The sequence below is a fragment of the Bos indicus genome, chromosome 23, assembly GCF_029378745.1.
Source record: "Bos indicus isolate NIAB-ARS_2022 breed Sahiwal x Tharparkar chromosome 23, NIAB-ARS_B.indTharparkar_mat_pri_1.0, whole genome shotgun sequence".
In the NCBI taxonomy this organism is placed as follows: Eukaryota; Metazoa; Chordata; class Mammalia; order Artiodactyla; family Bovidae; genus Bos; species Bos indicus.
Genome location: NC_091782.1, coordinates 26,084,188 through 26,101,864, shown reverse-complemented (window position 1 = coordinate 26,101,864; position 17,677 = coordinate 26,084,188). Strand labels below are relative to the sequence as shown.

The window sequence follows — 17,677 nt, the reverse complement described above, 5'->3', positions numbered from 1 at the left end:
AGTGCAGCAGACTCTGGGTTGAAAGGACTTACCTGAAGACGCCTGGACCACTTTGCTCATTGCATTCTCCGCCTGGTCTCTGCGGGCATTTTGCTGTGACTCTGGGTTGGAATCACCTCTCTGGTCTAAGAGCTCAGATGTGCCAAAACATACTCTTCTTAAAAATCACAGCAGCTCAGAAACTTCCCTGGCGGTTCAGTGTAAGACTCTGCACTTCCAGTGTAAGAAATGTGGGTTAGTTCCCTGGTCGGGGAAGTAAGGTCCCACATGCCATGCAGTAAAGCCAAGAAAGTTTTTTTTTTTTTTTTTCTTTTAAAAAGGGATCTATTGGCTATACCCCAATACAAGATAAAAAGTTTAAAAAAAAAAAAAAAAAAGGACCTAAACGTTAATAAAAAAAAAATCACAGTAGCTCACTGCCAGACTATTGCCATTCTTTTTTGAGAGCTCATACAAGGCGGGGATGCTGCTTAAAGGGTCAGAGGTCTAACATGGGGAGAGACGGGATTTTTTAAGAATTTGTTAGCAACCAAACATTTAAAAAGAAAAGAAAAAATCCATTTGTTTATAACCTCCTGAAAAAACACAGGTTTCAGACCTCCATAGCTCCGTGGTGAGCGGAAGGGGCCAAACCAGTCCCCTTTCCTGCTCTAATCAAGGGCAGGAGGGTAGCAGATAAGGGGAGAGCAGTGGAGATGCTGTGCGTGAATCAGAGCACAGCTCATGAGTGCTTGTGTGATGCTCCTTGCTCTGTGATAGGAGAAAGAAGTCCAAGGATCAGCTTCTCACCAGTCAGGGCGGGGGTCATGAAGGGGGGTCCTGTTGGCCTGAGGTGGCTTTGGGGGCCGGGCTGGGCTGTGGGACACTGGGAGACCTGAGAAATGGCCCTGTCCCTTAACCCTGTGAGTTCTGCTGCTTCGTCCACTCTGCTTCGCCATGGATGGGGACAAGAACCAAACCAGACAGCAGGTTGATGCATTCTGAAACTGTGGGCGCTACCAGAGGACAGATTCCAGAGGGAACTTGAGAACCGTTCTGCACGGCCAGCCCACCAGATGGTCCTTGTGAGTCCATTGCCCACATCTCTCTGGATTTGTCTTCTCAGACATCACGCTGCCACCCTCGGAGTGGAGGGCACGCCTGCACCCAACCCTGGCCTCCTATGGGCACCTCCTGACTGCTCTGCCGGTCCTATTCCAGCCCACTTAACCCGTCCATCTGACAGGAAGAGTGATCTTTACAAAAGGTGTCTGTGACTCAGTGCTCCAGAACCTTTGCTTGCCTTTGGATGATTGTCAGGGGTGTGGGGTGTGGCACGGCCTGCTCACCTCTGCTCTCCAGGTCACCCAGTCCTCTGCCCACCAGGATCTTCCCTGGTTGCCTCTGTCCAGACCACTCTGCTCTGACCAGCACACCTCAGTGACGCCTCCTCCCCAGGGCCCTGCCCTGATCCTTTCCTGCCCAGGTCGCAGCACTCATCACACCTGGCCGCTGTGTTTGTTGTTGTTATGCAATACGCCTATCATGAGATGTGCGATCTTACCCGTTTCTGAGCGTCCAGTTCGGTAGTAGGAAGCACACTCATACTGTTGGTGCAACCTCCAGAACGCTTCATCCTGCAGACCTGAAACTGCATCCATGAAACAGCAGCCCCACGTCCCTCCCCTGCCCCAGTCCCTGGCAACCACCATTCTTGTTGTCTTCTCTGAATGTTTCTCCTCTGGGGCCCTTCGGTAATGAAATCATGCAATATTTGTCTTCTAGTGACTGACTTATTTCACTTAGCATGATGCCCTCAAGGCTCTGTGTAGCATGTGACAGGTTTTCCTTCCTTTTTAAGGCTGAATGGTGTTCGTGGTCTGTTGTATGTATGGACCATAGATTTTGTTCTTCTGTTCATCTGTGGATAGACAAGTGGGTTGTTTCTACCTTTGGCTGTCGTGATGTGTGTTGTGAACATGGGGTTTACAGATATTTCATTAAGATCCTGCTTCCAGTTCTTTTTCTTCTGTGTACAGAAGTGGAATTGCTGGATCATCTGGTAGTTCTATTTTTAATTTTCCAAGGAATCATCATACTGTTTCTGATGGTGACTACACCATTTTACATTCTCAAAACAGTGAACAAATATGGTTCTAATTCGTGCACACCCTCACCAACACCTATTCTTTTTTTCTCAATTGTGGCCATTCTAATGGATTTGAATACCTTATTGTGGTTTTGATTTGCATTTCCGTAATGATAGTGATGTTGAAGGTCTCCATATACCGGTTGACCATTTGTATGTCCTCTTTGGAGGAATGTCTATTCCTTTGCCCATTAAAAAAAAAACAACTTCTTTTCCATTATGATTTATTACAGGATATTAAATACAGTTCCCTGAGCTATATAGCAGGGCCTGTCTTCCTAGTTTGTGTATCGTGGTTTGTATCTGCGAATCCAAACTCCTGCTTTATCTGCGTCCCCCTCCCCCCACCTCTTTCCCCTTTGGTAAGCGTAAGTTCTCTATGTCTCGAGTCTGTTTCTGTTTTATAGATAAGCTCATTTGTGTCGTATTTTGGATTCCACGTATAAGTGATATCATATGATGTTTGTCTTTCTCTGTCTGACTGACTTCATTCAGTATGATCATCTCTGGGTCTTTCCATGTTGCTGCAAGTCTTTGCCCAGTTTTCAATCTAATTATGTTTTTTTGTTTTGTTTTTGTCGTCATTGTCGGCCTCTGGTTTTGGGTAGAGAGAACTTGGTCTGTAGGTGCTAAGCTGCAAGAGGGCAGGGCCGTGCCCACCTCCTTCCCTGCCATGCCCCAGTGTCCAGCATGGAGCCCTCCCTGCCTGTGGTTTATTGGTAGGTGAGCAAATACGCATGGAGCTCTTATCAGCAAAGGAGTAAAAGGATGTTAGTCCACGCATCCCTTCTTGTTTCAAGAAGGATTTAGGGCTCTGGTCACGTCTCTTTGAAAGCATAGTGAATAGAGTGATGAATGGAAGTAATTTGAAAAGGCTTTAAGATGGATAATCCAAAGTGTTGACATTTTTTTTTTTTTAAGATTTGTTTATTTTGGCTGCGCTGGGTTTCGTTGCTGCGTGGGCTTCCTCTAGTTGTGGCAGTCAGGCGTTACTCTTCGTTGCCGTCTGAGGGCTTGGCAGTTGCCAGTCAAAGGCTCGAGAGCACTGGCTCAGTAGTTGTGGCTCATGGGCTTGGTTGCTCTGCAACATGTGGGATCCTCCCCAACCAGTGATCAAACCGGTGTCCCTGGCATTGCAAGGTGGATTCTTAACCACTGGGCCACCAGGGAAGCCCTTGACATGTGTTATTCAGCTACTCCGGGGCCATGCTTTTTTTGGTTGAGTCCCATTTTGCCTAATAAGGCTGGTCTTGATGGTGAAACTTTGCATGTATTATTTTATAGTTTCAAAATATGCTGCCAGCTAGTCTCCGTTGATCCTCCATTACAAAGGCTGGGAAAGGGTGATGCTGGCCTTGCAAATGGAAGGGTGGAAGCATAGGCTGACCCACAAGCCTGCCTCTTTGCTTCCTCCGTCCTGGGTCCCAGCTCCCAGCCTGGGTCTCAGCCCCTGCCTGGGTCAGTCACCTCGTCTGACAGGTCTAGGCCACCGATGGCCCTCCTACCTCCCTGTTTCCTCTTCTACTTGACTTCCTGTCCCCCGAGTTCCTTACCTGTCTCACTGGCCTCTGCCTCCAGGCCCAATGCTTATGCAGCACTGCTGCCAGAGTGAACTGTCTGTCTGAAACCCAATTTCCGCGTTTTCCTGTTGAGTTTGAATTCTTCGATGTTTCCATGTTGCCTTCAGGATCATGTCCACACCCTTTTATGTGGTACCCTGGCCGCCCTCAATAATGTGTCCTCGTTCCCTGCATCCTTAGCAGATGCTCCTCTGCCCAGGATGCTCCACCGCCCCCTCCCGCCGCCCCCCGCCTGCCTACCCCTGCTTGTTCTCAAGTTTCTATTTCATCCCATTTATCCTGACAGGCTGCCCCACCTCCCCCGCCCCAGCTGGAGTCTCCCTCACCTGCCTTGGCTCCCTGTGTGGCTGTGTTTACCTCTTGGTACCATGTGGTTGTCTGCCTGTCTGTAGGTCTTTGTACACTTATTTGTCAGCCTCCTGACTGGTCTGTGCTCTCCGAAACTAAGGCAGTGTCTTTTGTCTCCATGTTTCAGCAATCAGCCCAGTGGCTCTCACAGAGTAGGGTGTTTGTGGAAGCAAGGAGGGAGAGGACAAAGGAAAGCTGGTCTGATCTCAAAGTTCATGTCTTCCTGCCCCCTTCCCAGCCCACTCCCCACCCCCTCCACCGCCCACCAGTACATTCTCCCAGTCCAGGGTGGCGGGGTCATGGGTTGGCTCCCAGAGTGACCCAGTCAGCTCTTCTTGGCTCTGGCCACCCTGAAACTCACTCACCCTGGCCTACCTTCTGGTAAATGCATCCCAGCAGAGAGAGATGACTCATGTGTGTGTGACTCAGCGTGAAGGCAGCACAGCTGGAGAGGTGGCCAGTGTGTCTGCCCGGGGGAGGGAGGGCCACGGAGCACCAGGGATCCAGGCCTGGGACCTGAACTCCCGCAGGTCTGCCAGCTGGACAGAAGGCAGGAGCCGCCTCTGTCCGTGGAGGGAGTGGTTGCACTAGCAGAGCTTTGCAAGACTTAAGATATCTGAAATTGCATCTCGTTTATCGCTACTAAATACTATTTTTTAATAACTTTAGTGTATGCTTATAGGCACTGGTAAGCATCTTGCATGCAACCAAAACAACAACAAAAATAATAGCAGATACAGGTACAGTACTTCCTATACACCAGATATTATTCTAAGTAAGCACTTTGCCTTTTTGAAGTCACCTAATTCTCACAAAAACCCTATAGTACAAGAATTCCATTATCCTCATTTTATAGATGACAAATCTGAGGCCCAGAAAGGTCACACATAGAGGTGCCCCAGAGCTACATAGGGAAGAAATGACATTTTCTTTGTTCATTCGTCTGTCGACGGACGCTGAGGTTTGCCTCCGTGTCTTGGCTTTTGTAAAATAATGCTGTTGTGAACATTGAGGTGCTTGTATCTTTTCAAACTATAGTTTGCCTCTTTTTTTTTTTTTTTTTCTGGATAAAGATGTTTTATATATATACAGTGGAATATTAGCTGTAAAAAGAATGAAATAATAAAAAAAAAAAAAAAAAGAATGAAATAATGCAGTTTGTAGTAATATGAATGAACGTAGAGATGATCATACTAAGTGAAAGTAAGTCAGACAATGACCAGTATTTTATGATGTCACCCATATGTGGAATCTAAAAGAATAATATGAATAAATATATTTACAAAACAGAAACAGACAGACATGGAAATCAAGCTTATAGTTACCAAAGGGGAAGATAGGGGGAGGGAGAAGTTAGGATTGACAGATAGGATTAACAGATGTGCAATACTATATATAAAATAGACAAGCAACAAGGAATTACATATAGCACAGGGAAGCTATTCAGTGTCTGTGATAACCAATACTGGAACATAATCTGAAAAAAATTATATATAACTGAATCACTTTGCTGTGTACCTAAAACCAAAACAATGTTATAAGTCACCTATACTTCAGATTTTTTTTTTTTTTTTTTTTTGAGGAGGAGGAGTGGCCTAGAGGTTAGGACTCCCGGCTTTCGCTGCCATCGCCTGGGGTCAGGAACTGAGATCCTGCAAGCTGCACAGTGTGGCCATAAAGCAAAAAGAGGGAGTAGATAAATGACAGTTTTGATACAAGCTCAGGTTTCTGAGTCCACACTCTGAACCCCACCCCGTGCTTCCTCAATGAAGTCTATAATCTGTGGTCCTGTTTTTACAGAGGAGGCGATTATGGCTCAGAGAGGTTGGTCACTTTTCTGTAGTCACACAGCCAGGGAGTGGTGGAAGCTGGTTGTCTCCAACCTCTAGCTGCAGCCACCAAGCCCTCCTGCCCAAATCAGGGCATGCCATGGGCTGGTTTCTCCTTACCCCTCCCCACTGGTGCTCCCGGGATCCAAGTCCAGACGGTGGGTGGGTTCTCTGGAATAAACTCTTTCTTCTCAGGCTGAGGTCACAGCCAAAGGGAAGCCCTTGATGGCACATTCCGCTCCAGTCTCCCTTCAGTTGCTGGTTGCAGAGCACTTCCTCCGCCGGGGGTGCTGACGTGGCTGTCCTTGCCTCCGCAGACGGCGAGACGGTGCAGTACCACTATGGCCCGAAAGACCTGGTCACTGTCCTGTTCTACATCTTCATCGCCATCATCCTGCACGCCGTGGTGCAGGAGTACATACTAGACGTGAGTGCCGGGTCTGGGCTCGGAGGTGGGAGGCTGAGGGGACGCGCGGGTGGAGCGGCCGCAGCTCGGAGGCCTCGGTCCTCCCCTTTCGCAGGCTCCGGCTCCCTGGGGGCTGACCTTCCATACCACACTGTGTCCCCCCCCCAACCCCCAGCCTCCTAGTAGTGGTGTTTATTCACGGGAGGGAGCTGCCTGAAGTGTGTCGACACGGCGTCATCGGGCTCACACGGCACGGGTCGGGGATGTCGCCTTCACATCTTGGCTAAAAACATCCACCTCGCCGCTCTTTCAGAGTGCTTGCCTTCAACTCAACGCTGTGTGCACATTTGACACTCACACGACATAGCTTCAGCCCCTTTGTGGGGAGAGCAAAGGTGTTTGAAACCTGCCCGTTATCCATACACTTATATATTAACGCGCAGGTCCCTCTCTATTCTTTAGAAAATCAGCAAACGGCTTCATCTCTCCAAAGTCAAGCACAGCAAGTTCAACGAATCTGGGCAGCTGGTCGTCTTTCATCTCAGCTCGGTGATCTGGTGCTTCTACGTGGTGGTGACGGTGAGTGGTCCTCGTGATGACCGGGGCCCGGGCAGCCGTGGCGTCGTGGTGGAAGAGGGGTCAGTGGTTTAGGAGCTGTGTGAAGCCAGGGAGCGTCATCTGGTCCAAAAGATGTCACGGTGATGACAGCGTACAGCTCCGTAGCTCCGTGTCCGCTCCCAGGGCCCCCGCACTGTGCTGTCCCTTGAGCTGAGGTTTATGTTCACCTTGGCACCTGGGTCATGGATTGAAGAAATCCAAGCTCAGGTTTCGCAGTGGTCCTGCAGTCACATGGCTCCGCAGTGGACAGGACTTGAGGCTTTGCTTCTGATTCACCACGTTGGCCTCCAGGGCATGGCCAGCCCTGCTGTGTGCACATCAGGCCCCTGAGAGTCAGCACCGCCCCCAACGAATGCCTGGAGGAGCAGACAGCTGACCTGCCTCCCCTCTTTGCACAATACGACTCTTAAGCAACCTTTGATACAGCCAAATTCCTTTGTACAGCAGAATGTGGACAGTCCTTTGAGGTTGCCGGTCATGCTAGGAAGTTTTTAATTCCCCAACCACAGCCTGGAGCACCTCCTGTCTGTAACCAGATCTCTTCCTCAGGAGCTAGAATCATCCTGTGAGAAATCCAGGCTGGGGGCTTGGAAGATTCTGCAACCTTGTGATCTTTTAGGAGGTTCTTTCCCTGCCTCCCCTGACCCCTCACCCCGCTTCCTCTTCTTTAGCCACAGTGGCCCACTCTCCCATCCTCAGGACCCCTCTGTCTCTGGTCTGAACCCTGGGCCCATGTTCTCAAAGCAGGACTCAGCATGTCTTTCAGCATGTTGCCTGTATTTCTGTTACCACAGAACACTAGGGATTTGAAACCCAGGGCCCCAGGCCTCTGTGCTGCGGAGCAGGCCCTGGGGCGGACTTTCCGTATGGTCTGTGCGAGTAGTGCCCCCCTGCTGTTGTGCAGCGCAGATGCGGCCCCAGGAAGTGTACACACTGCTGGGCTCAGATCTCTCCCTGCTGCTGGGTGTTTGGGTCCTGCGGCCTCTGGAGACCTGGAGCTCCCTTGAGGCACAGCAACTCTGGGGTCCCTCAGATACCTCACTGCTCTTGCCTCGTCTCTGAATCACTGTTGCCCTTTCAGTCTCACCCCACCATCCACCCGAGCTGTGACCCAGCTACTCACCCAGGGGATTTCCCACCCCCTCCAGAGTGTGCAAGGCTCCACGCCAAGTCCCTGCTTCTCCCGGGCCGGTCGAGGGCTTGGAAGTGAGGCTCGTTAGTCTGGAGCGGTCGCGCTTTCCTGCGTTCACTCCAAACAGGCTTTTACTGTGGTGACAGCCAGGCCTCCACTCAGCATCTCCAGCTGGAGATAGAGACCCTGGAAAGTTCGAGTGACCCCGGTCCTTATCCACCACGTGGCTCTTAGCCCTCACGTGCTCCCTCCACGCCATTCCAAGTGAAAGTGACTGAAGAAGAGAGGGTCCTTACGTAAAAGGAGTAAAAATAGCTAGGTTTTAAAATCGTATGTTTCTGTTATGATGAACTTTTTCTCAATTCTTCTCTTTCACTCTCCAGCCAGGTCATCAGCAGGTCCCCTGCCTCCACCAGAACGTGGAGGGCCTGTCCCCTGCTTTCTGCCTGCATCTCTGTCCCCCAGGCCGGTGGGTCTCTCCAGGGGGCACTTGACAGTATGCTTCCGGCCTCTAGGGGGTCGAGGCCAGCGATGAGCTGAGTGTCCTGCAGTGCACAGGAGAGTTTCCACAGCAAAGCCCAGGCTGGCCCGGGCATCACTAGTGCTACAGCTGGGCAGCCTGATCTGTAACCTAGGCCACCATCATCCTTGCTGGACCACTTGTGGAAGGAGGCTGTTTCCACTCCTGTATCCATCCACCCACCCCTATCCATTGTCTGCCCAGCCAGACAGATCTTCACAGAGTGTAAACCACGTCATGCACCCCCTGCTTTCAAAGCCGCTGTCCCACTTGTAGAGAAATTGTGCTTTTTCCTGAGCTCTGGGCCAGCCTTATCCATCTTTTCTCACTCGCCCCAGCCCCCACCGTTCCTCTAACTCTCCTGGCCTTCCTGCCTCCTGGGCTTCGCAGGCAGCGCTCCATCCCCTGACATCCCATGCCTTCCAACTCTCCACCTAAATGTCACCTCCGCAGAGAACGCCCCTCCTCTTGTATCTGCTGCACTCTGCCCTCTACTCTGGTGTTTGCTTGTTAACGGGTGTTCTCTGCTGCCTGCTTCTGCCTAGGACTGCTCCCAGAATTGTGCTCACAGCTGGCCCCCGAGTTCAGTTCTCGGTGTGTTCGCAGCATGTACAGCATGTACAGAGTGCTCTCTCAATATTGTTGTGACAGGGAATAAACTGCAAATGTATCTTCTTGTTCCAGCTTTCAGCAGTTTTTAAAGTAATCAATCACTTGTTTTTATGAATTCACAGATCTTTTTTTTTTTCAAACATGAGCCATACATAAAAGTTTATAAAAAGAGAGTAAAAACTGACCCTAAATCCCTCCCCCACAAAATAACCAGTTTTATCTTGGCATTGGATTCAGATTTCTCTCTGCATTGATGTAGGCAGGGTGATGGGGTTGTGGATGGGCCAACTGAACATTAATAAGAATGTCAACCTCCTACCTTTAATCTAGCCCAACTACTGTTCATCGTTCAGGGCAAAGAAACAGAACTCTACTGCGGAAATCAGGCTGGGTGGGCACCTGGTCCCCTGCCTGGCTTCCCAGGGATGCCTCCCTTCCTAGTGTAGGGCTGCAGCTGGGCGCTCAGCGGGAGCCTTGCCCTGGAGCAACTTCGGTGCAAGTGTGCAGGTCAGGGCTGCTGCCTCCTGACAGACAGACTGCCTGGAGCGGAACCTCCGCAGCGGTGTTCCTGAAGGACCAGTGGGTCCAGGGAGCAGCTGGCCATATCAGGACTGGGTGCTCCTCTTCCGCTGGTGCTTTCTGGCTGTGGGGGAGGGGAGGGAGTGTGGCGGCTCAGCGGGCCTCCTTGCTGCCTAGTTGATTTGTAGAACCAGGAAGGAACAGAGGACCCCAAAGGCCCCCAGATGGCATACCCGGCGGCAGGGAGATCTGGGGGGCGGTGAGCCCACACTCCATGTGGAGCTCCGAGGGTCCCGGCCTGGGCCCCCCTGGGCGGCTGCCTGGCCCGAGGTCTAGAAAAGACTGTTCTCAGAGCAGTGAGTCATTCTTCCTCCGGCTGCCCCGTGCGCCTCCCTCCTGCCCTGCGCAGGCAGGCAGCATTGTTCTGGGGCGTTTTCTCTGCCGTCGGTTGGCTTCACAGTTCTGACTTCTTTGTCTCCTAAATGAAGGGCCAAGCCGGGAAGGTCCCTGTTTAATATCCCAGGATTCTCTGGGCTTTAGATTTCTGTTGGTGCTGCTTTTCTTGGCCAGTGGTTTTTTTTTTTTTTGGCAGCAATTCTCCCACCTGAGTCTTCGAAGTACCATTTTCCTCCTTAAGTGCATTGGTGCTTCTTCTAGGAAGGAACGTCCTGCCTGCTCTGGTTTCTTGGAAGCAAGGGTGGAAGGCTGTGAACCTCTGTGCCCAGGGTTGGTGTCTGATGCAGGTGGCGTGTGGGTGGCAGCGAGGGGTGGCCTCAACGCAGAAGAGCCCTCTCTTCACCCAGCTCGCCCCGGAGCCTCCCACCGCTGTCGGACTGTGAGGAGGAAGATGGAATGAGGCCGGAAGGGCTTGGGGGAGACCATGGCTGCCCTGGGCCTGGGCCTGAGGGCACCCAGTCAGTTGGGAAGCTGTGTTAATGAGGCCCCGGTCGTGGGTTTGGGGCCATGGGCCATACCTGAAATGTCCTCAGGTGTTTAGTGACTCAAGTGGGGGTAGACTGGCCCTCCCGTGGAAATAAGGCTGAGGCTCCTGTAGCCACCTGGAGGTCCCCTGTGAGCCACTGGGCCTCCTCCCCCCAGCACAGCCTGCTCCTTGGTCCTGGAGGGAACATCTGAAACTCTCGGCCTCCTCATCCAAGCCACTAGCGTGGTTTCTTTCTGACGGACCGGGCAACCAGGCCTGGGGTACCGGGACCAGGAGGCTGGGGATGCAGCTCAGATTTCAGTTGTACTGCTGAGAAACCACCTTGTTTCTGGGGCTCCTTCCTTTCCCTGTCTCTAAAAGGAGGTCAGGCTGCCATCACCTCCTCTGTCCTCTTTGAGCATCCCGTTGGCCGCCTCGCTCTTGGTGGGTTGTTTCCTTGTATGCTTTGTGATCCTGGATAATAAAGTCATCTTTAGCAAGGCTTTGCATGTCAGAACCCTGTATTTCCTTGGACAGGAGTATGTCCCAGTGGTCTCACTGGCCCACAGTACCGCCAATGCTGAGTTCTTAGGTGGGGACTCCTGGACACACAGGTGATGTCCATGTGAAAGTGAATCTGAGGTTACAGATGTTCAGGAGGTCATATTTTTTTGTTCCCATACTGAGCCGAGGGTGAGCAGACACCGACCTCTTCTCCCTCTGTTCTTTGTCAGATCCTTTCTAGTCTCCCCTTCCTCTGGAGTGGTAGCCTTTTGAGGGTCTTCCTGTCCCCATGTGGGTACATATGCCCTGGTCCCCCAGCCTCTGCCCCCTGCTCTGCCCTCCTGGGCCCTAGGGGTTTTGCCTTTCTTATTGTGAGCTCAGCTTTGCATCTGAAAGAACATTTGTTAGATTTCATGCAGCATGTCCAGGTGTCTTCTGATCGGAGGGTTTTCAGGTTGCCTCCCCCTTACTCTATAAGAGGCCCTGGGCTAGATGCTGGAGATGCAAAGAAGGGCTAGAAAAGAACCAGAAAAAAAAAAAAAGGCCAGAAAAGAAGGCCTGTGGTGTCCTGGCGCCAGGACAGGGACTGCACTGTGCGATGAGTGTCACATGGGCCACCGGTGGGGAGGCCTGTGGGGTCCTGCTGTTGTTTTTGCTCACAGCGTTGTGAAAAACCAGAGGAGGCTTTTCATTTTTCCAGTGGACGGTGATTCTGGAGTTGATCTGCTTATTCACCCTGCAAGCATTTCCTGAGTGCCTGCATGCCAGGCATAATACTCGACACTGTCACATAAACATAAACTGTCACATTTATTTCTAACAATAACTCTGGGAGGGTATTTTTATCCTCATTTTACAGACAAGCCAGCTGAAGCTGAGGGAGACAAACTTGCTCGGAGGATGCGGCCAGTCAGGGTCAGACCTGCAGTCAGACTCGGGTCTTCAGTCAAGTCAGACCCCAGAGCAGGGCTGTTCCTCCTGCATCATGACTCTTTTTTATAATAAAGAGACCGGCCAAGTGCCAGAGGGCCTCCGTGTTCACGTTTTCCATCACCTCCTCGTTCTGGCATCTGGGGACTAGGTGTGTCTGTGACCCCTGACCCCCGGGCCTGCCCCGGGTCCCTGCTGGCCTCGCGGTCACGTCTCTAAACGCGGTCTCATTCTGCCCATGACAGGAAGGATACTTAACAAACCCGAGGAGCCTCTGGGAAGACTACCCACATGTGTACCTCCCGTGAGTATTGTCACGTTCTGTCCCCAGGGAGGAGCGGGCTGGGTGTGCCAGCTTCTCGCCCCAGACTGGCCAGAACATGGGCCAGTGGGCATGAAGACCAGACGCCCCCAAGCCTTCTGGGGCCAGTGTCGTGGAGGCCAGTCTGGGAGCTGCTGCCTCCCCCAGTGCTCGCGGGTGCTTCCTGCAGGAGCTCAGGTGCAGGGTCTCCGCCCGGCTGCCCTCAGGGAGCACCACAGATGGCAGGGGTCCATGTAGGGTCTCCGCCCGGCTGCCCTCAGGGAGCACCACAGATGGCAGGGGTCCATGCAGGATCTCCGCCCGGCTACCCTCAGGGAGCACCACAGATGGCAGGGGTCCATGCAGGATCTCCGCCCGGCTGCCCTCAGGGAGCACCACAGATGGCAGGGGTCCATGTAGGATCTCCGCCCGGCTGCCCTCAGGGAGCACCACAGATGGCAGGGGTCCATGTAGGGTCTCCGCCCGGCTGCCCTCAGGGAGCACCACAGATGGCAGGGGTCCATGTAGGGTCTCCGCCCGGCTGCCCTCAGGGAGCACCACAGATGGCAGGGGTCCATGCAGGATCTCCGCCCGGCTGCCCTCAGGGAGCACCACAGATGGCAGGGGTCCATGCAGGATCTCCGCCCGGCTGCCCTCAGGGAGCACCACAGATGGCAGGGGTCCATGCAGGGTCTCCGCCCGGCTGCCCTCAGGGAGCACCACAGATGGCAGGGGTCCAGGGGCTTATAAACCCCAGACAGTCCTTCCTTGCAGTTCTGGAGGCTGGCAGACCTAGCGTCTGCTGAGGCCGCTTCCTGCTTCACAGATGGCATCTTCCTCACGTGCAGAAGCGGAGAAGGGCCTCTGTCACCAGGGCCCTAATCCCACTCAGGAGGGTCCACCCCTGTGCCCTCATCACCTCCCAGAGGTCCCACGTCCTGGTACCCTGTCGCTGCGGGGTTAGGATTTCAAATGTGAATTTCAAGGGTAGGGGCCGCAAGTGTTGGGTCTGTAGCGGGTTCCTAAACTGCCGGGAGGGAGCGGGAAGCAGAGCCACTGCCTGGAGCTCCGTGGGCTGCGCCTCCTGGCACCTGCTCACATCCACACCTGTGTCTCTCTGGGCAGCACCCCCTCCTCTCCTGCTCCGATGGGATACCAAGAGGGCAAAGCTGGGCTCGCATGCCCCCGAGACGACTCTCAGACTCTCCTAAGATCCTTAGAATGGCAACCCCAGAGACTTAGCAGAGTTAGATCCACCCTCTGTGGCTGAGACCCCTGCCTTCCTTGGCACATACCCGCTGCCCACTACCTCCTCCCTGACAGGGCTCTGGAATCAGGCCTCTCCTTAGCCTTTCCTCCTCTGGGCTGAAGACCCCCGTCCTCTGCTCTTTTCATCCTTCTTGTGTCTTTTCATGGGCTTCCTGTGTCCCTCCACATGTGGAGCAGTGTCCTGGCCCAGGGATCTAGTGCATGCCAGCTGCCCGCCCCCACTCCCTGCAACCCAGCTCTCCCCCACCCGCCCCTCCCTCAGCCCAGCTCCTCACACAGCCTGCCCCCGCCCGCCCTGGCAGGGAATTCTCTCCATCCCTCTGGGTGACTGGCCCCCTTGTCTCCAGCTTCCAGGTGAAGTTCTTCTACCTGTGCCAGCTTGCCTACTGGCTGCATGCACTTCCCGAGCTCTACTTCCAGAAGGTACGGAAGGTGAGTACTCGCCGCCCCTCTCTGATACCACCTGTCCCCCCACCTTCCTGCTGTTCCTCTCTCTGGCTACCCACTCATGGGGGGTGGAGATGGGTGTGTGTTGGGTGAGATGCTGAGCAAGCGCCTGTCAGAGTCTCCCTGACATCCTCCAGGATTGTTGGCGGGGGGGGACACTGCCAGATCAGCCTCTTCCTCCCCCAGAGGATGTGCGACTCTGGGGGAAACCTGACTCATCTTCAGGGGAGCTGATGGAGAGGTCTTTGCCTTTTCCACAGAGTTTTTTTTTTGTAATCTCTCTCTGACTTGTTTCCAAAAGCCCTTGTTCCCCAGTCCCTGTCTCTCCTTTTTCAACCCAGGCCCGCCCTCTGACCGTCGAGTTACCTTTGGACTTTGTACAGCCTGGTGCACGGGTCTCTGGGGGCACCCGTCTGCCTGTGTTAGAGCAGCATCGCTCTGCACCCCTCCTGCCTGCTCTGCAGCTCCGCCTGCGCCTTCTTCCCCTGCTCCTGCGTCTCAGGGAGTCGGCACATGTGCCATCTGTGTCTCTCTCTTGCAGGAGGAGATCCCGCGGCAGCTCCAGTACATCTGCCTGTACTTGGTCCACATAGCAGGCGCATACCTCTTAAAGTGAGTGGGACCCAGAGTGGGCCAGGTCTCCCCGCCCGTTTACGTTTGTGCCCCTCTCCACACCGTCATTCAATCAGGAGGCACTGATCAGACACTCGGTGTGCCAAGCACCATGCTGACACCTGGGAACACTTAGATGGACAGTGGATGGTTGCTTTATGTTTACCGGACTTTTTCTCCGACGAGTAGGAGAGAAAACTACAAAGATAAGTGGGATGAACACTGTGCTACCACGTGGACCACCTGCCACGGGAACCCAGAGGAGTGACCGCCTCAACCCGAGACAGAGCTGGGAGGGATCTGAGGCATACCGCTGCCAACCCGGGGCGTTGCAGGCTGCCGGCAGCCTGAGCGGGGCTCCCGCCCCACGCGTCCAGGTGGGGGCGCTGCCAGAGCTCGTGACCCTGGACTTCCCTTGGGTCTGCAGTGAAGCGTAGAGTAGGCACTGCTTGGCTGTCCTGAGGTCAGAAGCGTGGCCGTCACCCCGAGTGTGTCTGTAGTGAAGAGAATCACTGCTGGGCAGGATGTGTCTTCTAGTTTGGAGTTTTCTCAGGCTGGGTTTTTTAGCAGGACAGGAAAGCAATGCGCTGTGTAACCTTCTCAGGTGCCCCGGGGGTGCCGGCCCTGGGGTCTCTTGGGTCTGCGCTACAGGCCTGCTGTGAGAATGACCAAACAGGGCAACCCAGACCCAGGTCCGCTCTCCTCTCTGGAGGCTGGGAGCAGCGTCCGTGCCTGGACAGGCCTCTGAAGGGCACAGGCTGTGTGGGGCCCGCTCTGCTCTTGGTGCTGCGTGCAGGGCAGGTCTGAGCAAGCCAGCCCGCAGTCACCCAGCAGTGAGGCGAGGATGGGCTGAGGGTGCACAGGAGGACCGCTCGAAGGAAGGGAAGGAGTGTCCGTCAGGAAAGAGTTTCCTGTGGTGGGCAGGATGAGGAGGTGGCCCCTCTGTGGTGGGAAGAGCTCTCTGAGGAGGGAACTTGGTGCGGGGGCGAGTGGCAGAGTCAGGCAGGTGGAGACCTGGGCAGGGGCGGGCTGTGCAGGAGAGGGGACCCCAGGAGCAGGGCCCTGAGGTGGGAGCGGGGCTGGGAAATGAGGCTTGCGACGGTCAAGGGCACCATCCCACTGGCCAGCCTCGGCTGTGTGGAGACCCTGGGCCACCCTCAGTCATGATCTCGACCATTCTTAGGATCCAGAGAACTCGTGGTTTAAGAGGCCAGTTCACTCGCACGTGTTCTTACGTTGTGTTGAGTTTTGCTTCTTCGTGCGCCTCTTAGCCATGAAGACTTGGATGACAAATCGGGCAGTGGGACTCCCTCCCACCAGCCCCCGCTGTATTTCTGCACGCGCACAGCTCAGCTACTCGCCGTGAGCACCTTTTCTGTGGCCCCACCCCGGGCCAGGTGATGAATGCAGAGTGACGGGTGCTGTGAAGTCAGCTAGGTCCCCGGGGGGGAGCGGGTGGGGCAGCGGGCCCAGACAGAGCAGGTGAAAGGCCAGGCTCAGTGTGGGGGCAGACTGGAAGGAGCAGAGCTGAATCGCGGGCTGAGGCAGGGCCCCAGGGCGATGGGTGTTTCACGGGGACTGTGAGGCTCGCCTGTGTCTCCGCAGCCTGAGCCGCCTGGGCCTCGTCCTGCTCCTGCTGCAGTACTCGACCGAGTTCCTCTTCCACACGGCCCGGCTCTGCCACTTTGCGGACGAGAACAACGAGAAGCTGTGAGTGATGCTGAGGCCAGGGCGTGGGATGGGAGGGCCCTGGGGTTAGGTGGAGCCCTGGGGTTATTTTTTTCCTGGAGCATCTTATTCTGGACACCTCAGTTCTCAATCACCCTCCCCGACCACCCTTGAACCCTCTTCCCGTTTGGGCCTCAAAGGCTGACACACCTTCTGCACCTCCCTGCGGGCAGGTTCAACGCCTGGGCGGCCGTATTTGGAGTCACCCGCCTCTTCATCCTCACCCTTGCCGTGCTGGCCATCGGCTTCGGCCTCGCTCGCATGGAAAACCAGGCCTTTGACCCTGAGAAAGGGAACTTCAACACATTACTCTGCAGGTGAGCTGGCCAAGAGCTTTGTGAATTCAGCCCAACTTCAGCTGGAGGTCAGGATGGGGCAGACCCCCAGGTCTCCCGCACCTTGATGTTTAGGGGGGAATCTCAGACATCCGGCTGGGAGGGGAAAAGAGATGCCACCCCCCTGCTTCCGTCACAGCCGTCTCTCCTGCCTGGCCCTAGTCCATCAGTCTGCAGGCCAGGTCCCAGTGCCAACAAGGGTCCCCTGCCGGCCCACGCCTCACGGAGGGTGCTGGGCTCACAAACAGCCTCTCATCTGTCCGTCACGACCCCTTGTGGGCTCTTCACAACATGTTCTCCTAAGCGGCCAGGAGGGCAGCGAGGAGGCCACGGACCTCATGATCTGGGGTTGGGGGATCAGATTTATCTGGGTTGCTCGCCGGATGAGAAGTCGCTCTTCTAGAATGATTTCTGCTGTATCGTACCTCAGTTCACTTGAACCACCACCCCACCCCTCCGCCCCAATGATAGGGAGCTTACATGTGCCATGTTCTGGGCGGCAGGTCCCGGGCAGGTACAGGGCATTGTGACAGGAGCTGGAATCACATCTATCACTTCCTCTCAGCCGGCACACCCCCCTCCCCCGCCACGTGCCTGGAGCTGAGCCCGGCACTGGCTACCTTCTTCCCGGAGGGCTGGCGGGCCGGGCGCTGTGGGGTCCTGGCTGTGCCTCCGCCCAAGCCCACCAGGCCCTTGTCCCCGCAGGCTGTGCGTGCTGCTGCTGGTGTGTGCCGCCCAGGCCTGGCTCATGTGGCGCTTCATCCACTCGCAGCTGCGGCACTGGCGCGAGTATTGGAGCGAGCAGAGTGCCAAGCGCAGGGTGCCTGCTGCCCCCAGGCTAGCAGCCAGGCTCATCAAGAGGGAGTCGGGTGAGTGTGGATCTGCGTGGGGCAGGTGGGCTCCCCCAGGACCCTGGACCAGACCTGCTGCTCCTCCT

At 54.6% G+C, this 17,677-nt stretch overlaps 1 protein-coding gene across 1 annotated transcript in view; it reads left to right on the top strand.

The window, feature by feature from the left end:
- Nucleotides 1–17,677, top strand: part of TRAM2 (translocation associated membrane protein 2) — a 69,802-nt gene that overhangs the window by 45,989 nt on the left and 6,136 nt on the right. The window contains exons 3-10 of the mRNA XM_019985977.2: nt 6,203–6,312; nt 6,754–6,870; nt 12,294–12,352; nt 13,966–14,050; nt 14,607–14,677; nt 16,283–16,387; nt 16,579–16,722; nt 17,446–17,609. Of these exons, the coding sequence (XP_019841536.1) occupies nt 6,203–6,312; nt 6,754–6,870; nt 12,294–12,352; nt 13,966–14,050; nt 14,607–14,677; nt 16,283–16,387; nt 16,579–16,722; nt 17,446–17,609 (855 nt within the window). The remainder of the gene's footprint in view (nt 1–6,202; nt 6,313–6,753; nt 6,871–12,293; nt 12,353–13,965; nt 14,051–14,606; nt 14,678–16,282; nt 16,388–16,578; nt 16,723–17,445; nt 17,610–17,677) is intronic.